At 36.0% G+C, this 20845-nt stretch overlaps 1 protein-coding gene across 1 annotated transcript in view; it reads left to right on the top strand.

Moving 5' to 3' along the window:
* Positions 1-655: 655 nt before the first annotated feature.
* LOC104515767 (suppression of tumorigenicity 18 protein-like) overlaps positions 656-20845 on the top strand; it is a gene marked incomplete at its 3' end in the record, with an annotated part of 48966 nt that continues 28776 nt past the window's right edge. Inside the window, exons 1-4 of the mRNA XM_010159867.1 lie at positions 656-848; positions 11491-11597; positions 18247-18301; positions 19896-19926. Coding sequence (XP_010158169.1) covers positions 656-848; positions 11491-11597; positions 18247-18301; positions 19896-19926 — 386 coding nt within the window. The remainder of the gene's footprint in view (positions 849-11490; positions 11598-18246; positions 18302-19895; positions 19927-20845) is intronic.

Below are 20845 nucleotides of genomic sequence, written 5' to 3'. Positions count from 1 at the left end.
ATCCTGAAAAGCTTAACCTGCTCACATATAATATTCTGAGTTTTCTTCTCCACAATCAACATTTTAGTGGCTGTCATTAAAAAGTGTCTTCTTAAACATCCCTAACTCATTTTCAATAGCATGAGAGAATAAATAGCTTTAGCTCTAAATGCTTTGGGCCCAATGTTATTTATAGCAACAACATAAGTAATACCACTTATTTTTATTGTTATTAAAGTGAATAATGTGTTACTATTTTGTGATCACAGAGAATAATACTGTAATATTGCAGAAGGGCAAGTTGCTTTCAATCAATGAATGCCAGTCTTCAAAAAGCAAGTTCAGTACTGTGCATACCCTTCAGGTCATACAACTTGCTTCTCTATTTATTTGTGGGAGTTTGGTATTTATTTGTAATTGCATGATGATCCCTGTCCTTAAATTTAGAAGTTGGATGGCTGTTTTGATGGTATTTTAAAAGTAAAGAACTCAAGTTTTAACGTGGTAACACTATGGAAGAGATCATGATTTTTGGCCCTAAATTTTTCAGACACCATTTGGTATGTCTCTTTCCTCCTGAACCTCCAAAAGGGATCCCCACAGTAGGACTATCATCAACCCAACAAGCTATTTAGAGAAGTTGTCTTCAAGCATCCCAGCTGCTTCAGTGTACAGCATGAAGTCTACTTCTAATAGAGAACTAGTAAGCCCTGTTACTGAGGGAGTTCAAGTTAAACTGACTGCAACCCAGGAAAAGGTGAAAATTGGTCCAAGGGATAGGTTTTCCTATTTACCAAATGGAGAGGATGAGTTCCTGGTTTTCGTGCCTGTGGATGAAGAAATCATCTTGAGAGCTCAAGAAAATACAAGTCAGTAGCATGTGAAGACCTTTAAGTAGAAGAATGCCCAAGCCTTCTCTAAGATTTTTTTTTAAGATTAATAGTGAGTGAGATACAGTGTTTTGGAAGATGGAATAATCTCTTGAGCAGAGGTGAAATCTGAGCTGCCAGTCCTGCAAGGTTAACTTGGATCTTCCTCCGTCATCCTATTCAGAAGAACATAATCATGCCTTTAGTTTTGTCAAGTACCATTATCTCATGTGGCAGCTGGCAAGGAATTCAGTCCCAAATAATATTTTCATGAACAGGCCTGTTGCAGATGCAACTGCTAGTAGTTGAGCTTATTCCCATATAACATGTCCTCTGTGGTGTCCCTTTGGTGTATGGCAAAAATTTACTTTCTCTGCTAACACCTACAGATTTTACTCTGAGGAAATCTGCTCAGCTGTGGTTAACCTTCATACTGACAATTTTATCACAGAACCATGTTTTGGTATCATAGTTAGTTAGTTATCATAGAACTTCATGTTTTGAAGACAGACTCTGCTTAGAGTCCTGTTCTCAATTACATCAAAAGCAAACATCTTCTGATTCTTGACCCAAACAAGATGAGCTTTGGAAGCTCTGTCACTATGTCCATCTTTAGCCATAATCTTTGTAGCCTCCCACAAGAAAGCTGGAACAACTACTGGTCACTATCCGTATGTGCTAGCTGTTGCCATGGAGGAGCCTGTGCCCTTACTTTCTTCATAATAAAAGTAAGTTAGGTGTGAGTCCCCTCCCTGTTATTAAAGTTAGTCTTTCTAAATATCCCTCAGGTCTTACACAATCCTTAAAGAGGACATATAAAAGTGATGTATGAGGATCACTCTTGATCTTACATGGCTATAAGGTATACAACCTGTTCACCTCAGCTAGAAAATGATGTGTTCTATTTATTTGTTATTGAATTACCTTCTAGAATTATGTAAAAACATTAGCACGTTACTGAAAGCCTTAAATCATAGTCTCATTAGTTTGCCATAAAAAGAATAAAAACTCTTTCCTTAAGTGCATTAAATTTTGCACTATTATCTGTTCTACTGTTTAAAACAATGTTTTATAAAGAAGATTTCTAGTCCATAAGCCAGCTAGCTATAAACATTCTCACCCAACAACCAGCTAAGACAAGCTAGATAGGTACATGGATCTAATCTTCCTTATGTAAACTATAATTCTGTATTAAAAAGAAATATTTTTATTAGTTTTCATGTCCTCAGATTCCTAGTCTTGTTTAATTCAGTAACCTTGAGAACAAAGTGTTTGTCTGAAAAATACAGTTGTTTCCATGAAAAGAGACATGGGAATGGAAAAATTTCTACCTTTTTTTTTTTTAAAACTGTTTTGAAAATTCTTTGCACAACAAACCTCACCAATATGTAAACAGGACTCTAGCTACTGTGTTTGTCCACAGCTAGAGCTACAGATGAACACAGTGTAGTTGTGTGATGACAGGAACAGCTGACTCATTAGTAGAGAGCAGTGAAAGGTAATTAACCCTGGGAAAAGTACAGCTGCCATGCGAGCTGTTCCTTTCTGTAGGATCTGATTAGAAATTAGTGTTAAACCACTGATTCTTTAAAAAAATGTCATTGATAATTCACTTTCTCTCTCAGGTGTGGCCCCTAAAAGGGGCCTAGGACAGAACTAGTGTACAAAAGGTCTTCTATCTAAAAAAGGCCTTTTCTGAGAGGAGTACACACCTGTTTGGCTGCTTCTGGACTTTTCTTAACCATGAATATTCTCCCAGCTTTGAATGTTGTGAGGACACCCTCCAAGTCTATGGGCAGAGCAGAGAATGTGTTGTCAGAATGATTTAAGGTAGAACATTGTTGGTTGCCATAACGGTGCCTTTAGTGAGGCTGATTATTTAAAAGTCACGGCTACTACTTCTTGTATCAGGACATAGATCTGATGCAAAATGCTGCAGACCTCTTCAAAAGAAAACAAAAATCTGTCTCCTGGGGTAGGTGAGCACAGAATAAGAAAAAAAAGGATTATTCCCTGAGCATGGAAACCACCCCCCAGCCCACCCCCTTTCCTGCACTCTTTTTTGGCATTTGAGGTGCCAACAGAAAAGGCAGAACCCATGATTTAATGTAACATCCAAACATCAAGCCAGCCTATTGCATATATATTCAGACACCTGATACAGGCTTACATATCAAGAATGGCATAATTATCAACCAAAATAGCAAAATTTCATTAATGTGCTATTGGAATTTCTAAACTTCAGTTTATTATTTACAGCTGTCATATCCAAAATAGATTTTAATCATATTACTTTGTTAGAACTTCTGGCCAGGAATTTATCTTTGTGTACCTGTATGTATATTAATACAGAGTGTATATGACTGCTTTCACGTGCAAATAACATGCATTACTGGGGTCCACAAGAATGTTCTGGTTGTTTTCAACAGAACCATGGGATGGGATGACGGGAAATTGTGTTTAAATTAATAAAGTTTTTAAGACTTGTAAGATCCTGTAAGGTATCTCCACAGGTTGATATTTTTTTGTCCTGCTCAAGTACAATTTACTGTGATAGGATGAATAATGGATTACTGTTATTTACCAATCCAACCCTAACCATTCTATGATTCTATGGTAATATTACTAATATATGTTTCTATAGTGCTTTTTTTAACTCAGTGCTGTTTAGTGGTACAATGGGCCACTTTCTTGCCACATACGTAATATGCTCACATTGAATGAAACTTCTCTTTTTCAGCTTCCTTTAAATTAAACACAGTGCTTGCTGGGTACAATATTTGAACTTAATGTTACCACAAATACATACATATATATATATATATATATATACACACCTTATTGATATTTTCAACATTGAGAGCAAAAACATTCAAAACAAAATGGTTAACTATATTTCCTAGGAAAATGTTTACAGGAAAACAAGTGAAAGAGATATTTAAGTAAAGGGCTGAGATGCCAAGAGTGGTTAAGATTGCCTAATATGTTGAGAGAGAACAGAAATGTGTTTTAAATTAATTTGCCATTCATCATATATTAGTACCCATTCTTCTCAGAATTTTCCTTTTTTATTTGTGGATTTGGGTTTTTTTAGTAAAAAAGCTTGAAGAGAAAGAGGACACTTTTTTTTTCCTGGAAATCCCAAGTAATAACATACTCTTGAAGTATCAGGTTGAGTTTCAGAGGAAGTCAAAGCATGAGCAGGCTATTAAATTCATGAGGATGAAAATAATATTCACTACCTTAAAGCATGGTTAGAAATGCACAAAAACACTTCACAGCACTCTACGTCCTTACCCTTATTTAGCTAAAAAGTGAAGAGACTTGCTGAAGGTCACAGAATAGATCAGTGGCAGAGGCAGGAAGAGAGTTCCAGAATCCCTCTTTCTTCTTATTATTTGCTCAACCGCAGTGCTTTCTGTTTATTTCTATGACACAGGTGCCATTTTAAGAAATAACCTTTGCCCCATTCTAGAATCATAAAAGGTCCTGAAAAGAGAATTTAAACTGCCATCCCTGGTGCCACTGTCCTCTTAGCATAACTTTGGACAGACTCAATACACTTTTCCTTGCTCCACACACCTAATCCAAAGAGGTGCTAAGCAAAACCTTTTCATACAGGAAGTCTGTCCCAGTGATCATTTTACATGCACGTTTTTGTATCTGACAAATATTAGTCTATGGTTTTGTTACTTCATTTTCAAGGTAGTAGTGTTGTCCTTCGTTAGGTTTTTCCTGTGCTATTCAGCATGTTCCCAGGATCTTCAGGGCAGTGCAGCAGCGCAAGCAAGCCCCATTATCTTTAGCAGCTAGGGTCATTACAAGTCTTTTAGATGGTGGCAGACTGTACTTCACATGGCACTCTTGAAGTTAATGAACATATGTGATTTGCATGTTGAGGGAAGGCAGCACACTTCTTCCCTTTGTGTGACTTTCTCTTTCTTAGGACATGTCTGTCATGCTTAATGAAGAGAGCTTGTTGTTTGGAAATGGGGGGATGAATGCATAGGATATCAGAATAGTAGTTATACTTCTTTTTATAAAAATAGTTTGTATTTTTAGGTTCATTGTTCCTTTTGACTCCATGTTAGAGAATGTTCAATGAGCTAATTAGCCATGGGTTTTGTCCAGCATAAGAATTGCGATGTCCTAATTCTGGCTATTAAATCAGTCACAAAAAATTTGGCTGGAACAGTCAGAAATCACAGGGAAGGAATATAGTAACCTAGATTAAACGTGTAAGTATCTGAGAAGTGACCACTTTTACTGAATCTAATCAGCTCAGCACTTCTGTGGAAGTTCAGTGCAACCATAACTGCCCCTATAAAACTGTCCTTCAAACCCATTGACTCATAACCAGCTTTCTGGGAACCATGTAACAAGGGCTGTTACAGTGGTGGCTAAACACCAGGCATGTAGCAATACCAGAGCTGGACCAGAATCTTCGTGGCGTTGAAGGTGGCTATACCAGAGTAATTGAAACACCACCATTTCGCGGCTCTTAGTTATACTGATGCATGGGCTCAGGCATCTCCCACTGGCCTCAATCCTGCAACTGCTAAGCACCCTTTCAGCAAGCAGAGCATGGTCATCTCTTGCTGAAGTCAGTAGCGGTCCCCCCACACGGTGTCTCACGATAGAGATGACACCATGCAGGAAAAGTCATCCAGGCTGAAAAAGAGTAAACATGTTTTAAAAGAAAACAAACCCTGTGTTCCAGAGTCAATGACGCATACTCTTTGAACTTTCTTCTAAAATTGCTCCGAAATCATAAGGTTGTTATGGTGTGGTTTTACTCAAAATAATGCATATCGTTGTAACACAAGCCTTGAAGTTAAGTGGCTACTTTAATGAAACATAGTTACCATAGTTACTGCAAGAGAACAGAGAATAACTTTTAGTTCTTTTGAAGCTATGAATTAGTTTAAAAAGAGGAAAAGGAATAAACAAGCATGCAGAAGTTTATTATTCAGTGTTTCATGCCTGATCAACTCTAAAAAAGAAAAACTCTCCCTAGACTAGGGCATTAACATTTTCCAGCTGAAATCTATAATTGCCCATCAACAAACACAAAAACACATTTCAACTCTTCAGTATGTCTGTTTCCATGTGGGTTTTTTTCCTGAGTCAGAGAAGGAACAGATTTTTCCAAAGTTCTGCTTTCAGCACTTTGTTAATAACTGACATTTTACTGCATATTGGTTGCTAAAAAAAAAATAATGTCCTAAAGGCAGTAATACATTGCTAAACACAACTCATGAAATCTATGGTCTAGCTCTATAATTCATTATAAACACTATCTTATGGCTGATGAGAGGGAAATGAGAATTTGTCATAACGAAGATGTCTTCTAGAACCAGCTTCATTGTTTTTCAGTTTAGCATTGAGATGTGCTCTATCCCTGAAGTGTTAATGGAGGTCACTGTTGTTGCTCTCCTTTACTGTGTCAAAAGAAAGGAGTTCCTGCATAGTTGACTATTGAAAAACAAAATTATGTTCTTTCCGGTATATCACCTTCAGCTCATGAGCCTCTAGAGCAGCAGTGATTAACAGGACTTTTACAAAGTTTCTGTGTAGTTACAAGGACAGCTTCAATCTTCTGTCATTTTTTTGCATTAGCTATGATTATGCTTTTACCACCAAAATGCATTTATTTTAAAGGTAACAATACAGACTCAGAGAATAGCTTATGTTTCATCTATATTTATCAGCACTCACTGTACATTTGTGTCTTCATTACCAGGAAATATTAAGGGACATTGTGCCATCTATTCCTGTTTACAGTTTATTATGCAGAGATAGGAAACACTTAGCATGTAAAATGAATGTAGAAATTATTCCTGGATAGAAACACGGACATTTCCCACTCGTTGGCTCTTTCTCCTCCATCACCGGATCAGAGTGTAATTGTCAGTAATCAGGCCTGCTTGCTGCTGATAAAACCACTCTGAATGCTAGCAGCCTTCTTTGTGTGATGACTCAATTATTCCAGAAGTGCCTCATCAAATCTGCCCCATCAGCTGGGCTAATAAATAAGGAGAAGAAACTGGCCCCCCAAAGCAAATTATAAATCCATTTGCATTAACCATTTCGCTGGTCCATGATCTAGGCAGAAATAAGCATGGCAGATTGTGTTAAGCTTATTTGAATATGTTTATAATGTTTACAGCATGCAACCTTTTTTTTTTTTTTCCACAAGGTGTTGGAATTATCAGTCATGAATAGCATCTAAATGCAGTTATGTTAATTACAGCAAAGCCTCGGGCATCTTTGAGGGATAGTTTGTTGCTTAAATCAGGTGAAAGTTAAATCCTTCTGCTGGGCGAAATATGATCTTGCACATGGTATTGGAATTACTGACATGTTTAAAAGAAAGGATGAGTGCAAGGGATGTGTTTTTACAGGTACTGGAAGGACAACTGCCTGTGTTACCAAGCTGTCTTGCACTGGTAACTTCTTTGTCTCGGTGTAGAACATAGCAAAACAAAGTTTAACCTTATAGTTGGGAAAGAAAATGGAATAGTTGAAGCAGCAGTAATTCTGTTTCATGTGTACTCTTCACTTAATAAAACAAGTGAAAAGAGGAGTACTCTGCACCAAGGAAATTCCTTTCGGAAGCTCAAATTATATAAAAATTATTTTTCCAAGTAGACTCCTTCAGATTTCCAAGACTGCCCATGTGTACTGCAGTGAGGGTATTAAAGTGAAACATCAGAAGGCCAAACAAAATTCCTTTGTTTACTCATGTGCTGAACATTACACATGCACTTAAGAGTCTCATTGTGGTGACCCTTAAGTTTGTGCAGAACTTCATATGTGTAAAGTTATGTACTTCAGCCTGTGTAGGGTAAAGATATGACAGTAATCAAGAACTCAGTATATCATTAATTTGTAATGGCATCTTTTGCTTTCACATATTTTTTATCAAATACTAAATATGTTGTGTTATTTTACCTTGAAAAAAAGAGAAATCACTGTCACTGTAAAAACATGAAAAATATTCAGGGCTCATAAGGGTGAGCACATTGGATTTTGTTTCTTTCAATATTTCTTCCATTTTGAGTTAACAAATCACACACTGTTGTGATCGTTCATTTTCATATTTGCAATATATCACCTAGTGATGTGGTAAATGAGAGAAAATCAAATTAATCTGGTGGAAATTATATCCATTATACTCAAAAAAGTTACAGGGGTGTTTTACAGGTGTAGTACAGGCCTGTGTACTGAAATTCTGACAAAGAACCTCAGACTTCTGGCGGGAAAATTTTTGACTGTAGAATATGTCTTTTCAGATTATTACATCCTCAAGAATTCTCTATTAATCTGACCTGAATGAGTGGACTTTTACCCATAGACAATGGGTCAACAGGAATTGTTGCTTAAAGGGATTTGTCACGCACATATGATGCTGAGGATCGGGGCCCAAATGATGATTTACATCAGTATCCTGGTATGAGTCATGGTCTCAGTAGGATGACACTTCAGTTAGTACAAAATTGTGTTGCACTGGAAATGGCTACAAACCAAAGAATGAATTGAGAAGATTCCAGGTGACTTCACTCAACCATTATATTGAGAAATCAAATAACACATTTATTCCGTCTTTGTGGGTTTATAAGTTTACTAATCTAGTTGAATTGAGGTGTTCTGTGTGTTGACTGAAAATGGTAAAGGTTTTCTTTCTTAGGCAGGCAAACTACACCTTCAGGATGAAAAAATTCTGTTCAGTTGTATAGGGAGTTGAAGTGTAGGTGTAATTTGCTGTCTGTAAATCCTTTTGAATTCTTTACTAAAACAGACAAATGAGTTAATGCAAGCTATGAATAGACTGAGACAAATGAACATACGTGTGGACTTAGGGGAGTGATCCCTACAAAGAATCTTGCTTGACAATGAGTGAGTTAGTTCTACCTGAATTCCATCAACCACCTTATCATCTGAGTTACCAATAACCTAGACAGATGTCCTTGATGGGCTCTTGAGGCAGAGATCTTAAATTTTCCAATCGATATAGCAGAATTTTATCTGCATTTCTTGAGGCAATGCCTCAAAATTTGGTCTATGGGTACTTTTATAATTCATAAAATATACTAAAATAACGTGTTTCTCAATACCTTATTGTAAAATGTCTTGGTGTTACTGTGAAATCAGCACTAACTCTTATTTGCTACCTGAAATATCAGATCCCAGCGCTTATATGTGAAATGCAAGTTGCTTCTTGGCGTATGGACAGGGCTGACACATAGTTTATATTCCATTAGGGGTATGTCACATCCCATGACACAGCATAATCCTACACACTCTGTTTATAACAAGACAAATGCATGATATTGCATTAGATTTTTTATGAAACACCATATCTTCAAATGTGGGTACTCACCCACAAATCAGCTGTATGGCGGCCAGCACCTTGTTATGTGAAAGAAATAGAAAATAGAGCATTTAAACTTACTAAGTGGTAACTTCTGTTGTGATTAAACACAGGAGGAGAGTTCAGGTTTTATGCTTTAGATGAAGTCTTGCTTTTGTCCTACGGTAGCACACTCTGCTTTACAAAGATAGCCGATGATGTCGCATGCAAGGCAGATGGGAGTAAAATAGCAAGTGGCACTGTTGAATGCAGTTTTCCAGTATGATTTTAAAACCTGCCCCCAGCCTCAAATAGCCCCGACTCCTTTTCTTAAAAGGAGGATTTTCAATGTATTAGCTTATTATGTGAAGTTAAATCTGAAAAGTTTTGTGTATTTTCCTGTCCTTTGTGCACTTTTCCAAGTGGATCTCAGCTGTGCTGTCTTAACTCTCAGTCCCTTAGGATGAGAGAGACAGCAGATGGGGTTAGGGCAGAGGGCTGATGCTTCTGACAGCAAACGGCCTGGTTGTTGAGTGGAAGCTGTGAGCGTCAGGAAGCTCCTTTTCCCCAGAGAACCAACTAACCACTGAAGAAAGTTGAAAATGAGCCCTTTGAGAAACGCTATTAAAAGTAGTAAAAAATTGCAATTGTGCAGATGATGTGCTGCTGTGTGGTTATTCGGATGCTAATGAGTTTGACATTAGGGAACTCAAAGGGTTTACAGCTACTCCCTTATGTGATTTAGTTCTTTATTGGCAATCTTTGAGAAAATAAATGAAAAATATATTGCTAATAAATACGTAACATGATAGGATTTTAGACAAAAAGCTGCTAAGTCCTAGGGTTTAGAAAGAGCTTTGCTCACCATTGTAGCTGTTCCCAGAGATCTTTTGTTTTAGGTTAGTGTGTTTTGAACAAAGAGGAAGAGGCAGGTAGAAAGCTTTAAGACTCCTTTTGGTTTGGTTTGTGGTTTTGGGTTTGGTTTGTTTTTTTTTTTTCATGGATGTTGAAATAGAATAGAACGGGGAAAGAGGCCTTTGACGATAAACATCTTTTTCCAGCAACATACTGGCTGGAACACTGCTTAAAACCTCTTTTCGGCATTGGGCTGTTTTGTTCTGGATTTTCTCCTTTCTTTATCATCTTGCATCTGTTGTCTGTTTTGCTATTTGATAAAAGCGTATTTATTTTAATTAAAAGTTATATATGGGATGAAACTAATATTCTATCTATTGGGACTTGAGCAGAAATTAGTCACTCAATAATCTCTAGCTTCCCTGAGAATCTCTTCAGAATGAGCCTTTCCAATTTCAGAAATGCAACATTACAAATTTTGCTGACAAAACTTCATCAGATGTCATTAAATGAATAGTTGAAGTTTCAGCTTCAAGTTCCAAAAGTTTATCTGAAAACTTTGCTGTAATCAGAATATGTTGAATGAATAGGTCTATTCTACAAAATACACTAGATGCTATTTTACAAGGACCTCTGAAGTTGGAAGTGGTAGTAGCATCTTTATATTTTGGTCACTAGTGGCAGGAGTGATACTGAAATAAAGCCAGACCATAATTACTTCTTATGGCCAGATTTTCTCAGGTTGCAAGTGCCTGCAACTTTAAAAGGGTTTGGGTGTTCGTTATTACTGAATAGAAGGCCCTCGGTATCATACACTCAGGTATAAACTTCTGCTGCTCTTCTTCCCTTGCTGTTACCATTATTTTAGCAGCAGCTTCCTCACAAAAAGGACTAAAAACTGAACATGGAGAAATGTCAAGGATTTTGCTCAATTTGCTTACAGTGAGAACATTAGTCTGCCTAACTTTAAACTCTGATATTCAAAATCATGGGAAAAAAAAAAAATAAAACCACTGCAAGTTTTTCTAAAATTATTACAATATTTTAGAATGCTACTCATTTATTTTACTTCATGTACTGAACCATCCTACTCATCACAGGGGTTCCAATGCCGTGACTACGTTTTTCTACGTATAGAAACAGTGGATTTTTGTCTGTGCAAGAAGAAAAACTTTCTTAGAGCAGGTCTGTTTCATAAGCTGTCAGAAAGGGCATTAAGAATATAAAGAAAGTACCATAACAAAAGAAAAATTGCTATTCTTTCTGCCCTTCAGAAGCATCATTGATGCCTCTATACCACAGCTTTGAAAAACCACACAAGAAAAAAATGCACCTGGATTATTTGCCCATTTGATTTAAAGAGTGTCCTGTTTCATCTACATTTTATTTAGTATAGCTGGTTTTTGGTTTTCTTTTGTTGTTTTCTTTTTTCAGAGAATGAATGTCAGGATTATCTGTTAAATGAGGCAAGGCATCTTGGGCTGAGTGACGAATTTGGTCCTTTGGAATCTGCACATATTTTCACCTGGAAGCAGGCAAAGGTGGGAAAATTTATTTACTAAAATGAATTTGAGTCTAAATATTTCTTCATATTAGTACTAGAACGGTATGTGGTTTCATGTGTAGTGTCTCATGTACTAGGACTATTTTTCTCGCGTAGCATCTGCTCTTTTAGGAACAGCAGTCTTCAACAATCAGGTGTAATGATATTGAACAATTGAAAAAGATATAAATCTTTGCAAATACCTAGAAATTTTAGGCTTTAAGCTTCAGAACTACACCCTGTTAGCTTCACATACTGACAGGAACACAACTATCTTTGGATTTATTTGTGTCCCAGAGTGAGAGTGTATGTCACAATGCACTGCTTAAATTAAACAGTGAGGGATAGCTTATTTGTGATTTTTTCAGATAATGCTTGTTGAGGTTTTTATAACTATATCATTTGGGTGAGATAAAACCTTTAGTGTATGACTAAAACATCTCAAGGTGTCTAGACATTTTTTCTTTTTGAATATTGGCATTATCTTTCTTCTAAAAAATTATTTTTTGTACATAATAACTCAGGAAATTGTGACAAATTTTACTACTTAAAAAAAAAATTCAGGAAAAAAAAGGTGTCCAGAAAATAGAATCACACATCAGCTTGTGTTAAGCTGCATTTCAGCATGGTAGACTATATAATTTTTCTCTAAATTTAGAAGTCTAGCAGTTGCCCTTAATTTCATAAAGCTGTGACTCTGCCCTCTAAAGCCTTGGTAAAGCAGACTAATAGAAATACTTGGCACATGTTGGTTACCTAAGGGAATAATAGAACTATTTGCTGTAGTCGTTTGGCAAAAGGACATAAACATATGGCTTTGGTTTATATTCAGCACTGCCAGTTGTGCAAAGTTGCATGGATGAAGTATACCGCAGCAGTGACAACTCAGAAATCAGAAGTGAGAATCAAAATAAATCATCCTCATTACAAAGCTATTCAAGCCTGCCTCTGTTTTAAGGTTTATTTTGTCGCTGCATAATTTCAAGTAATGACTTCAATATAAAAAAGATATGTACTTCTCAAAAATAAGTCTACCATTCAACCATACAATAAAATGCCAAATTGTTGATGATTTATATGTGTTACAAGCATGTTTTAAAGTTTGCATTCAGTAGATGTATTTACTTATTTTAATCACTGAGAAATGAATACATTGAACCAATTATTCCCACACTATTCAACTTTCTCCTAGAGAAATCAGGAATAGCATTGTGTCAACTAAAACGAAAGTTTCAAAAAGAAAGATAAGATGACTCCTAGGTTAAGAATAAACAAAATAATAAAGCAAGACATATTTGTAGTAATAGTTCTTCAATAGATCCACTTTTTAAATATTTTTTTCTCCTTTCTGTCCATCAACATGTTATTAAAAAAAAAAAAAAATAAAAGAAAGAAGAAGCTTTAAACACAGTACAAACAGCGGTCCTAAAAATTTTGTCTTTAGATTTTGGATTTTTTTACTGCCAGTAGTTAGAATATATAAGCTTTATCTAGAAGTTGCTATGTGTATACTTTGCATTTCCCTCTCGCACTGTACTCCTCACTGTCAGCCTGCCATGAATACTTTTTATTAAAAAAACATATTGGGGAATGACAGAAAGATGCAGTCAGCACACATCTATATGCAGACAGTCAAATAGCGCTACGTACTTCAGGATGGGCTATAGAAAATATTTATTTCTAAACATAGAAAATTTTTTCCTTTATAACATTATTCTCTTTTTATGTGTTAGATTCTAAAATGATTTATTGAAAAGAAACATTAAAACATGAATGCCAAAAGCGCCGAAAAGCTTGCTGTGAGGGAATTTTTTATTGTAGGGTAAGGCGCACACAGTGTCATGTCACCTTGGGGCATGGTACAGCAGAGACATGTTTGTAGTGCTTAGCAGTGTCGGACTTCAACTTTGAAGTCACGGATTGTGTTTGAGACTTGAGGATGGATTTGCCTTAAAAATTATTGAGTTGGTGTTTTGGGTTTTTTTTCTGGCTAAGTTCATTTGTCTAGTGATAGATGTAACTGTTGCTGCTGCACAAACTTAAGTAATTTACAGATAAAAATAATAGAGAAAAGCTAGTCTTTTTTCAGACCTCTCAAAATCAGTTAGGGTTTGTTCTAGAGAACTTGTTTGCGAAATTTACTTTTGAAAATCAGATATGACTTTTAGCTGGAAAGTCACAATAAAATGTCAACTTTTACACTCCTTATTTTCAGATAAATTGGTGATTTCTTTTCCTCTAGCTAGTTAGGCAGAAGATAAGAGACTGCCGCCCCAGCAGTTTGAAATCCACTCTAGGAAAGTCATGCTTGTAAAAAGATTACAATAGAAATTAGAAAGCCCATAGCTCTTACATTAGCTCTTTCCAGGAGGAGCATTTCACTTTTACCTATGTCAGCAGCACTAGCTTCCTCAAGTCACAGTTTCACAGTAATGTGCTGTAAAACTATCTTACCAAGATAGTAGTCTCAATTTAGTTTCCCAAATTCAGAACTAAAAAATGTTCAAGTAAACCGAAATAGTTATTATTATTGTTATATTTATTGCACATGCCCTATTTTCAGCTGTTAGTCATATTCTTGGATCCCATTATAATATCAGTACATGCACATGTGCACAGATAGGCTCCAGGAACACATAAAACCAAACTCAGTCAAAACCTGATTCTCTCACTCAGGGAAGTATTTCCAGGCGCTCCTCTTGAGTCCACTGATGGCAGTGAGATGATACAACCAGAAGAAGTAACATTTGGTTTCTGCAGCCAGGAACTCTGAAATACTTTGCTCAGAAAGTGTGACTGCTGCTATTCTATCAGTATTCTGGGGAAACATGAATACCCTGTAGCGGCCACAATGCATGTTACTCTAGTTTCAGCCAAGCAGAATTTGTGGTATCATAGGAGACTCCAGTCAGATTTCTGGGATCTAGTTATTGACTTACCCTTAAGCTTCAACCGATATTGAAGAAGAGGTGGAGGAAGGAACAAATTGAAATTCACTAAATCGGACAGAAAATATTCACAAACTTAGAGATATTTGTTGGAACATGCTTTCAGAAAATCAGCATCCTCAGTAAATTTCCAGATCACAGGACTAGGGCATAACTGAAGCAATCCTAAGGCAAGCGTGCTTTTCTTAGCCTGCTTGCTTAATGATTTGGGACTGCATAGCTCCTACCCCTCTGTCTCTGTGTTTCTGATTGTGTATCTCTCACTAACTCTCTTTGAGTCCATTAGCTAATTTCAACTAATTTTGAAAAGAAAATATTTAGATGAGTTTAAAACCCATCAAATCAGAGAATCTAGGTATAAGCCACAAAAATAAAGTGGAATTAATTCCACTATTCACCTGTCATTATTTTTGTGAACCATACCCTTATGGAACTATAACTCCCAATCAAATTTTCCTGGCAAGCACTTAGATATTAGTCCAATGGTCCTGTTGGCTAAAAATATTAGTAGTGAGACATTGTGTGAGGATTTTTTGCAGACCTGACCATTCCATTTATCCCTTATGGTTTCTTGTCTCAATGCAACGTAAGTACTGGGAGGGAGGGCTTACCATCCCTGGCTTTGAGAGCATAAAACACCTTCCAGAATCCATCCAATCTTTACATCAATAAGATATGTCTCTCAAATTAACACCTTGATAGCAATTACCTTGATGGCAGTAAAAAATATTGGGTGGAATTTCTCACTTATAGTTTAATTCTTTTGTGGTTCCATGGGTGATTTAAAGTTTCAATACATCTTGCTGACCATCTCTGGCTGTAATTTCATGCAAAAGATCACTATGTAAATAAACATCAGAAGTGAGAAACTTTGTTCACTTTTTTAGTATCAGGCATTCTCTGAAAGTACTATTAAAGCCCAAAGATATAACATTTAAATTTTGAGCAAGAGAGCATTTAAATTTTTTGCTGACACACTTAAATTATTTCAGTTTTATTCCCTTACTTTTGTATAATTTTGAAGTTAATGCATGGGCCTTTTGTAAGTTAAGGTGTCTTTTATACAGCACAGACACGATGATTATTTTAATATGTGGTATGCACCAAGCTAAATAGTCCTATAAAATTTAGGTTTGAGTTGATTAAACAACCCTCATCGTTTCAAATTATTACAAGGAAAGGAAATCAATAGAAAAATCACCTGCATTGATTTTATTGTTGGTTTTCACTCATTGTGCCGTTTTTAAATATTCATCACAATGCAACGTGCTATTTAGACAAAAGTAACTGCTGTTCAGTAGAAGCAGTGGCCACTTTTTGTTTCATAATTAAAAGAGCAGCACTGTGATTGGTGTGGTATTTATTATGAAATGATGACAAAGGAGTACCAGTGGTTTTAATAGTTTTAGCTTACAGGAGCTGTTGTTAATTTTGTCTGTAGGGTTGCAGGTGAAATAATGCACAGTGGATAAATAGTCTATATTGGTTTAACTGAACATAATATATAGTGTGTTCTGGAGTTGTTTGTCTCAATAGACTATAGTAATCAAAAGTAATGAACCTATTATGTGCAGGACCTTGGAGAGCATAGAATGGCAGTAAAAGTGTGGCACATAAAAGGTTTATTAAAGGAAATTAAAGTCCATCATTGCCACACCTGCTCCCCTATTATAAGTCTATGGCAGGTCAGTGCCTTCAATCACAACTCAGCATCAGAGAACAGAGCCATGTTTCCCATTACCATTGCAGTCACATTGCAAAAACTCGTTCTCCAGGTTTTAAGGATAGTAACAAGTAAAGGCTGCCATCAGCCCCACTATGTAAACACAAGCCACTCATGTTCCTTCCTTGTTAATAATCAGCATCAGATGTAAATTTAAACAGAGAAAAGATATCATTGTCTGGCTTTGAGATGCGTTTCAATCAATTTATACTTTCATTTCAGATATTGCTAACCTGTGTTCTAGAATTAGACTTCGTCAAGTACACGCATACCATTTTCAAATGCGTGTGTTCTCTCCTGCAAATAGGTATTTTGATTCCAGTAGCTGTATATAATGTGTAACCATACATAACAACCAACAGAAAAAATACAGGACATTAGAGAAATGGTTTTTCTCCTCTAGGAAGGTTGATTTTACTCCTTTTTTTTTTTTCCCCCTCAGGTCAATTTTGTCAAATTCTGCAATGTTCTTTCAGATAAGACCTTCAAAACATCTCAGTTATCTGAGTCATATAAAGCTAAAAATAAAGCATCCTCAGATCTTCAAACTCTATAAATGGAAAAAGGCACAAACAGAGCTTCTTGTTTCTTCTCTCAGTGGGTCAAATCAGTTCTGCTGATCCTCAGAAACAAAAAATGAAATAATAGACAGGATCTTCTGTTGACGTTTTTTATCTTTATCTTATCTTACCTTTTGCAAGGAAAGATGACAGGCATAGGAAACTTCTGCTATCCACAGAATGCATCTACCTATTGCCCAACACGTTAATATAAATCACATGCTGGTGTCGGTATTTGTTCCTGCATATTTCTGCAGAAGCATATGCGTGTTTCTTAATCTACAGTGTGTCTGATCATCGCTGTTTTACAAGCAGGGAAACTGAGATTCAAAGCACAGATAGATAGTAAGTTACCACCAGAGACAGAAGAAAAATTCCAGACTTCTTGATATTTTGCCTAGACAAAAATTCCTAGGAACAGTCTCTTTCTTACATAAGAATGAAGAGTTACTTCTAGAAAGGAGTTTTTCTCCCTCGACATGGTCAAAATTACACTGTTGTACAGTCTGCTGTATGTCACTGCAGCTCTCCACACCAGAACATGAAATCTTAATCCCTTTGAATTTCAGGGGTTTGTAATAAAATCCATGGCTTGAAAACCTGCCCCTACAATTATGGGTCTGGGCCAGATCCAAGACCAGAAGGTGCATATTTCCAGTGCTGGTTTAGATGTAGCCAACAGTGTCATGACAACAGCTGATCTTGAATGGTCTCTCTTATTTCAGTCAGAAATCTTACAGCAACAGCTCATTTTCTGGGCGGGTTGGATTTTTTGGTTGTTTTGTTTGGGGTTTTTTAATGTGAAATACAAGCCTGGATACTACATTCTCCCAAACCCTCATACAAATTTGTAACTGTCTCTTTGACCAAAACTTCCATAAGAAGTAGCTGATTAAGTGGTATTTAAAAGTATTTCAAAGCTGTACCTGTGTGATTATGCACATTCAAGCAAGAGGGTTTCACATTTTAAAGATGAAGTTGTCAGAAATGCAGGTTCCAACACAGCTATTAAGATATGCTTCAGTTACAACAATAATGCAAAGCAGGTACTGTGGCTTTCTGGGACTCCTTTTTCCAGGAGGTGAATGCTGAAAGCAGCACTCATACAACACTGCTGTTCCTAACCTTATGCCTGCAGCTAACACCTGTAGACCTTGTCATTAAACCTTACAGAGTCACTCATAACCATCACTTTATTAAACAAATCTGTATCATTAAAGGTATCTCCTAGGTATTTACTAGATATTCACAGATGGCTTTTTATCTCTTTGACAAGATTAATAAGGCATGATTATTCTTCTTTCTATTACTGTCTAGCTTTTGGAAATGGTGGGGTGGGGAGGAGGAAAAAAAGCATTGGAGACTTTTTCTCAATGGCAAAAGGAATGAATTAAAGACTTTGTGTTAATATTACAGATGGATGCAGATGGGGAAAATAAAAAGCTGCGCACACGCTCAAAAGGAACCAAGGGTGAGTTAGCAAGCACGTTCCACGACCCTGTGCCCAGTACACCATGAAATATGACAGTTCCTGTGCATGGTCCCTAATGTGCAGTAAGAGAGTGTGTAGCTTCCTTAGGGCTGCTTTTTTAATCAAGGCAGGACACAGACTGCTGGCATTAAGAGGCCTGATTTTATTAGCTATGGTTTAAAGAAAAGCAGAAAAAGTCTACTGTATGCTATTTTGTTTAAGCTATTTCTCAAAGAAAATAAACTTTATGCTTTTCATTATGCAAACAAAGATTTTCCATAGGTAGTAGTGCTAGATAATATTGAATGGATGCTTTCAAAAAAATGTACAAAACTTTGTGTCAGCCAACTGAATGTCTTTCTGTCTATTGCCATTAATTATCTGTAAATTAGCTGCATAAATGGTCCAGAAGTAAATTTACTTTAATCAAAAGGTGCAGGTGTATGCAGCAGAGGAGAAACCTGTTCTTTTTTAAGTACTGGTGCTCATGTTCATTTTGCAAAGTTATGACATAGTTGTATTTCCCAGCTATTCCTTTCTTTTTGTAAGGAACAGATGGAAATGCAGTACTGAGAGATAAACAGGCCCTTAATGATCTTAACATCTGGAAAACATGATTGACTAGCAATACAGCCCTTCCAGGAAAATAACTTTTTATTTTAATTCATAACACTTTTTGTGACTCTTGATAATGAGTGAAAAATGGAGATACGTAAAAATAAATGTCAAAGTTTTGGCTGCCATGTGAGCATTTTTGCTTATGACAATTTTTAGATGTGCAAAGCATCCATCCTTCACTCTGATTTTAATATGAACTGTCATGTTCTCTGAAATTAATATAAAATTCATATAGTCCTCAGAAGTACCAAAACAGAGGACTTTAACAAATTTATTGAATACAGGAGTTATTCACACATCAGTATTAGAGCATGTCTTCTCGGCTGGTCAGGTATGTGAGTTAAAACAGCCTGGCTGTCTTAGCAGATTCTAATTGTATTTGATAGGGGTTTCCTAATTTTATCATTCAAAAAGCTACTAAGACACACTCTTAAAGCTTAGGTATTTTCTTTCTTTAATTTTTATACACATGCACACTTACCTATAAGAATTACTAGATCAGGAAATTTTCCCAGAAGTGGAAACAACAAAAGTTGCCTCCGCAATATGAATAAACCTTAGAACCACTTGTTGGCTTTGTCAATATGTTGTATATCCTTGTGTGGGCAGGTATTTGTAAACACCAGCCCTCGTCATTCCCAGATTGAATTAAAATTCATGAAAAAAAAAAAAAAACAGATATTTTGCATTCTATTTTCATTAAAAAGAATGCTTTTTCTTTTATTTTTTCTTACTTTTTTTCTTATTGTTCCACTGAACATCATACTCCAGGTTTTATGCATTCTAAAACATCTGTGAGAATTATATGTTCAGTTAACATTTGCCCCTAGTAGCTACAATCTTGTGGTTAGCATGAAATAATCACCTGTGTTTTGATAGACGCTCCTCTGTCATCACAGATAGGCAGGTGCAAGGTTGTAGAAAGCAAAAGTCTGAAAGTGTAAACTAATTTATTCTTTCCTGCTTTTATTAACAGTTCAAGTGGACTCTATAGCTCAAGAGCTCAGGTAAGAACTCATGTTTATTTTTTAATTTTATTTTCCAATTATATTGATGAATTCATACCAATGATATTGCTGTTAAAAAAGGATCCAGAAAATGATGCATTATGTAGAGGTTTAGCACAGAACTGACAAAAGGGACTTGATGCAGATTCACTTTTTAAATATACTAAAAATAAAAGCAAAATATTGTCATTAATTATGCAAGCATAGTCAAAAGTAATGCAAATGGGCAGGATTCTGGTATGCTGCTTTTTTCTACAGCCTGTGTCAGGTCATGCAAAAAAAGATTATAGTTTCTCATCAGTCTTTTTTCTTCTGTAATAAGTATTACAATATTTTAACATCTAAACATGCTAAGAGATATTAATCTTTATAAGGTTTTGTTAGATGGCTTTTAGAAATCAGATAGTCTCTGTACAGTACTGTGAATTATAAATGCACTAATGGTTCAGTCTTCCACAAGTAGTTGCTGAGGTTCCATATGTTACTGAAATAGCAGAGAGTATTTTTCAAATCTGCATAAAGCATGGCAGTCCATTCAAAACCATAAATTCTGCAAGGGTATTTCAGATCACCAATAACCTAGTAAAATTTTAACATTGTTACTTTAATCTTAGTGATGTGTGCATCAACTCTTAATAAGGGATCCAAGAACTTAGAACAAACACTGGAAGGAATGGTATATTGCTCAGTACCAAATCCTCAAAAAGGAACACGTGCCATCAAATTCATGTTTTCCCTGGGACAAGTTCATGCTTCATGCCCCCCAGGGAAAATATTTACAGGTAGATGTAAATTCTTACAGTTAATAATAAAAATTACAATGGACTACAGCTGCACTATAAACACTGAAAATATTTTTACAAAATATCTTGAAGAATTTTTCTAAATTAATTTATTTTGCCTACACTTACTTTTTATC

Source organism: Eurypyga helias, unplaced genomic scaffold (assembly GCF_000690775.1).
Source record: "Eurypyga helias isolate BGI_N326 unplaced genomic scaffold, ASM69077v1 scaffold35279, whole genome shotgun sequence".
Classification (NCBI taxonomy): domain Eukaryota; kingdom Metazoa; phylum Chordata; class Aves; order Eurypygiformes; family Eurypygidae; genus Eurypyga; species Eurypyga helias.
The sequence above is the reverse complement of the archived record's forward strand: the minus strand, read 5'-3'. Positions and strand labels throughout refer to the sequence as shown.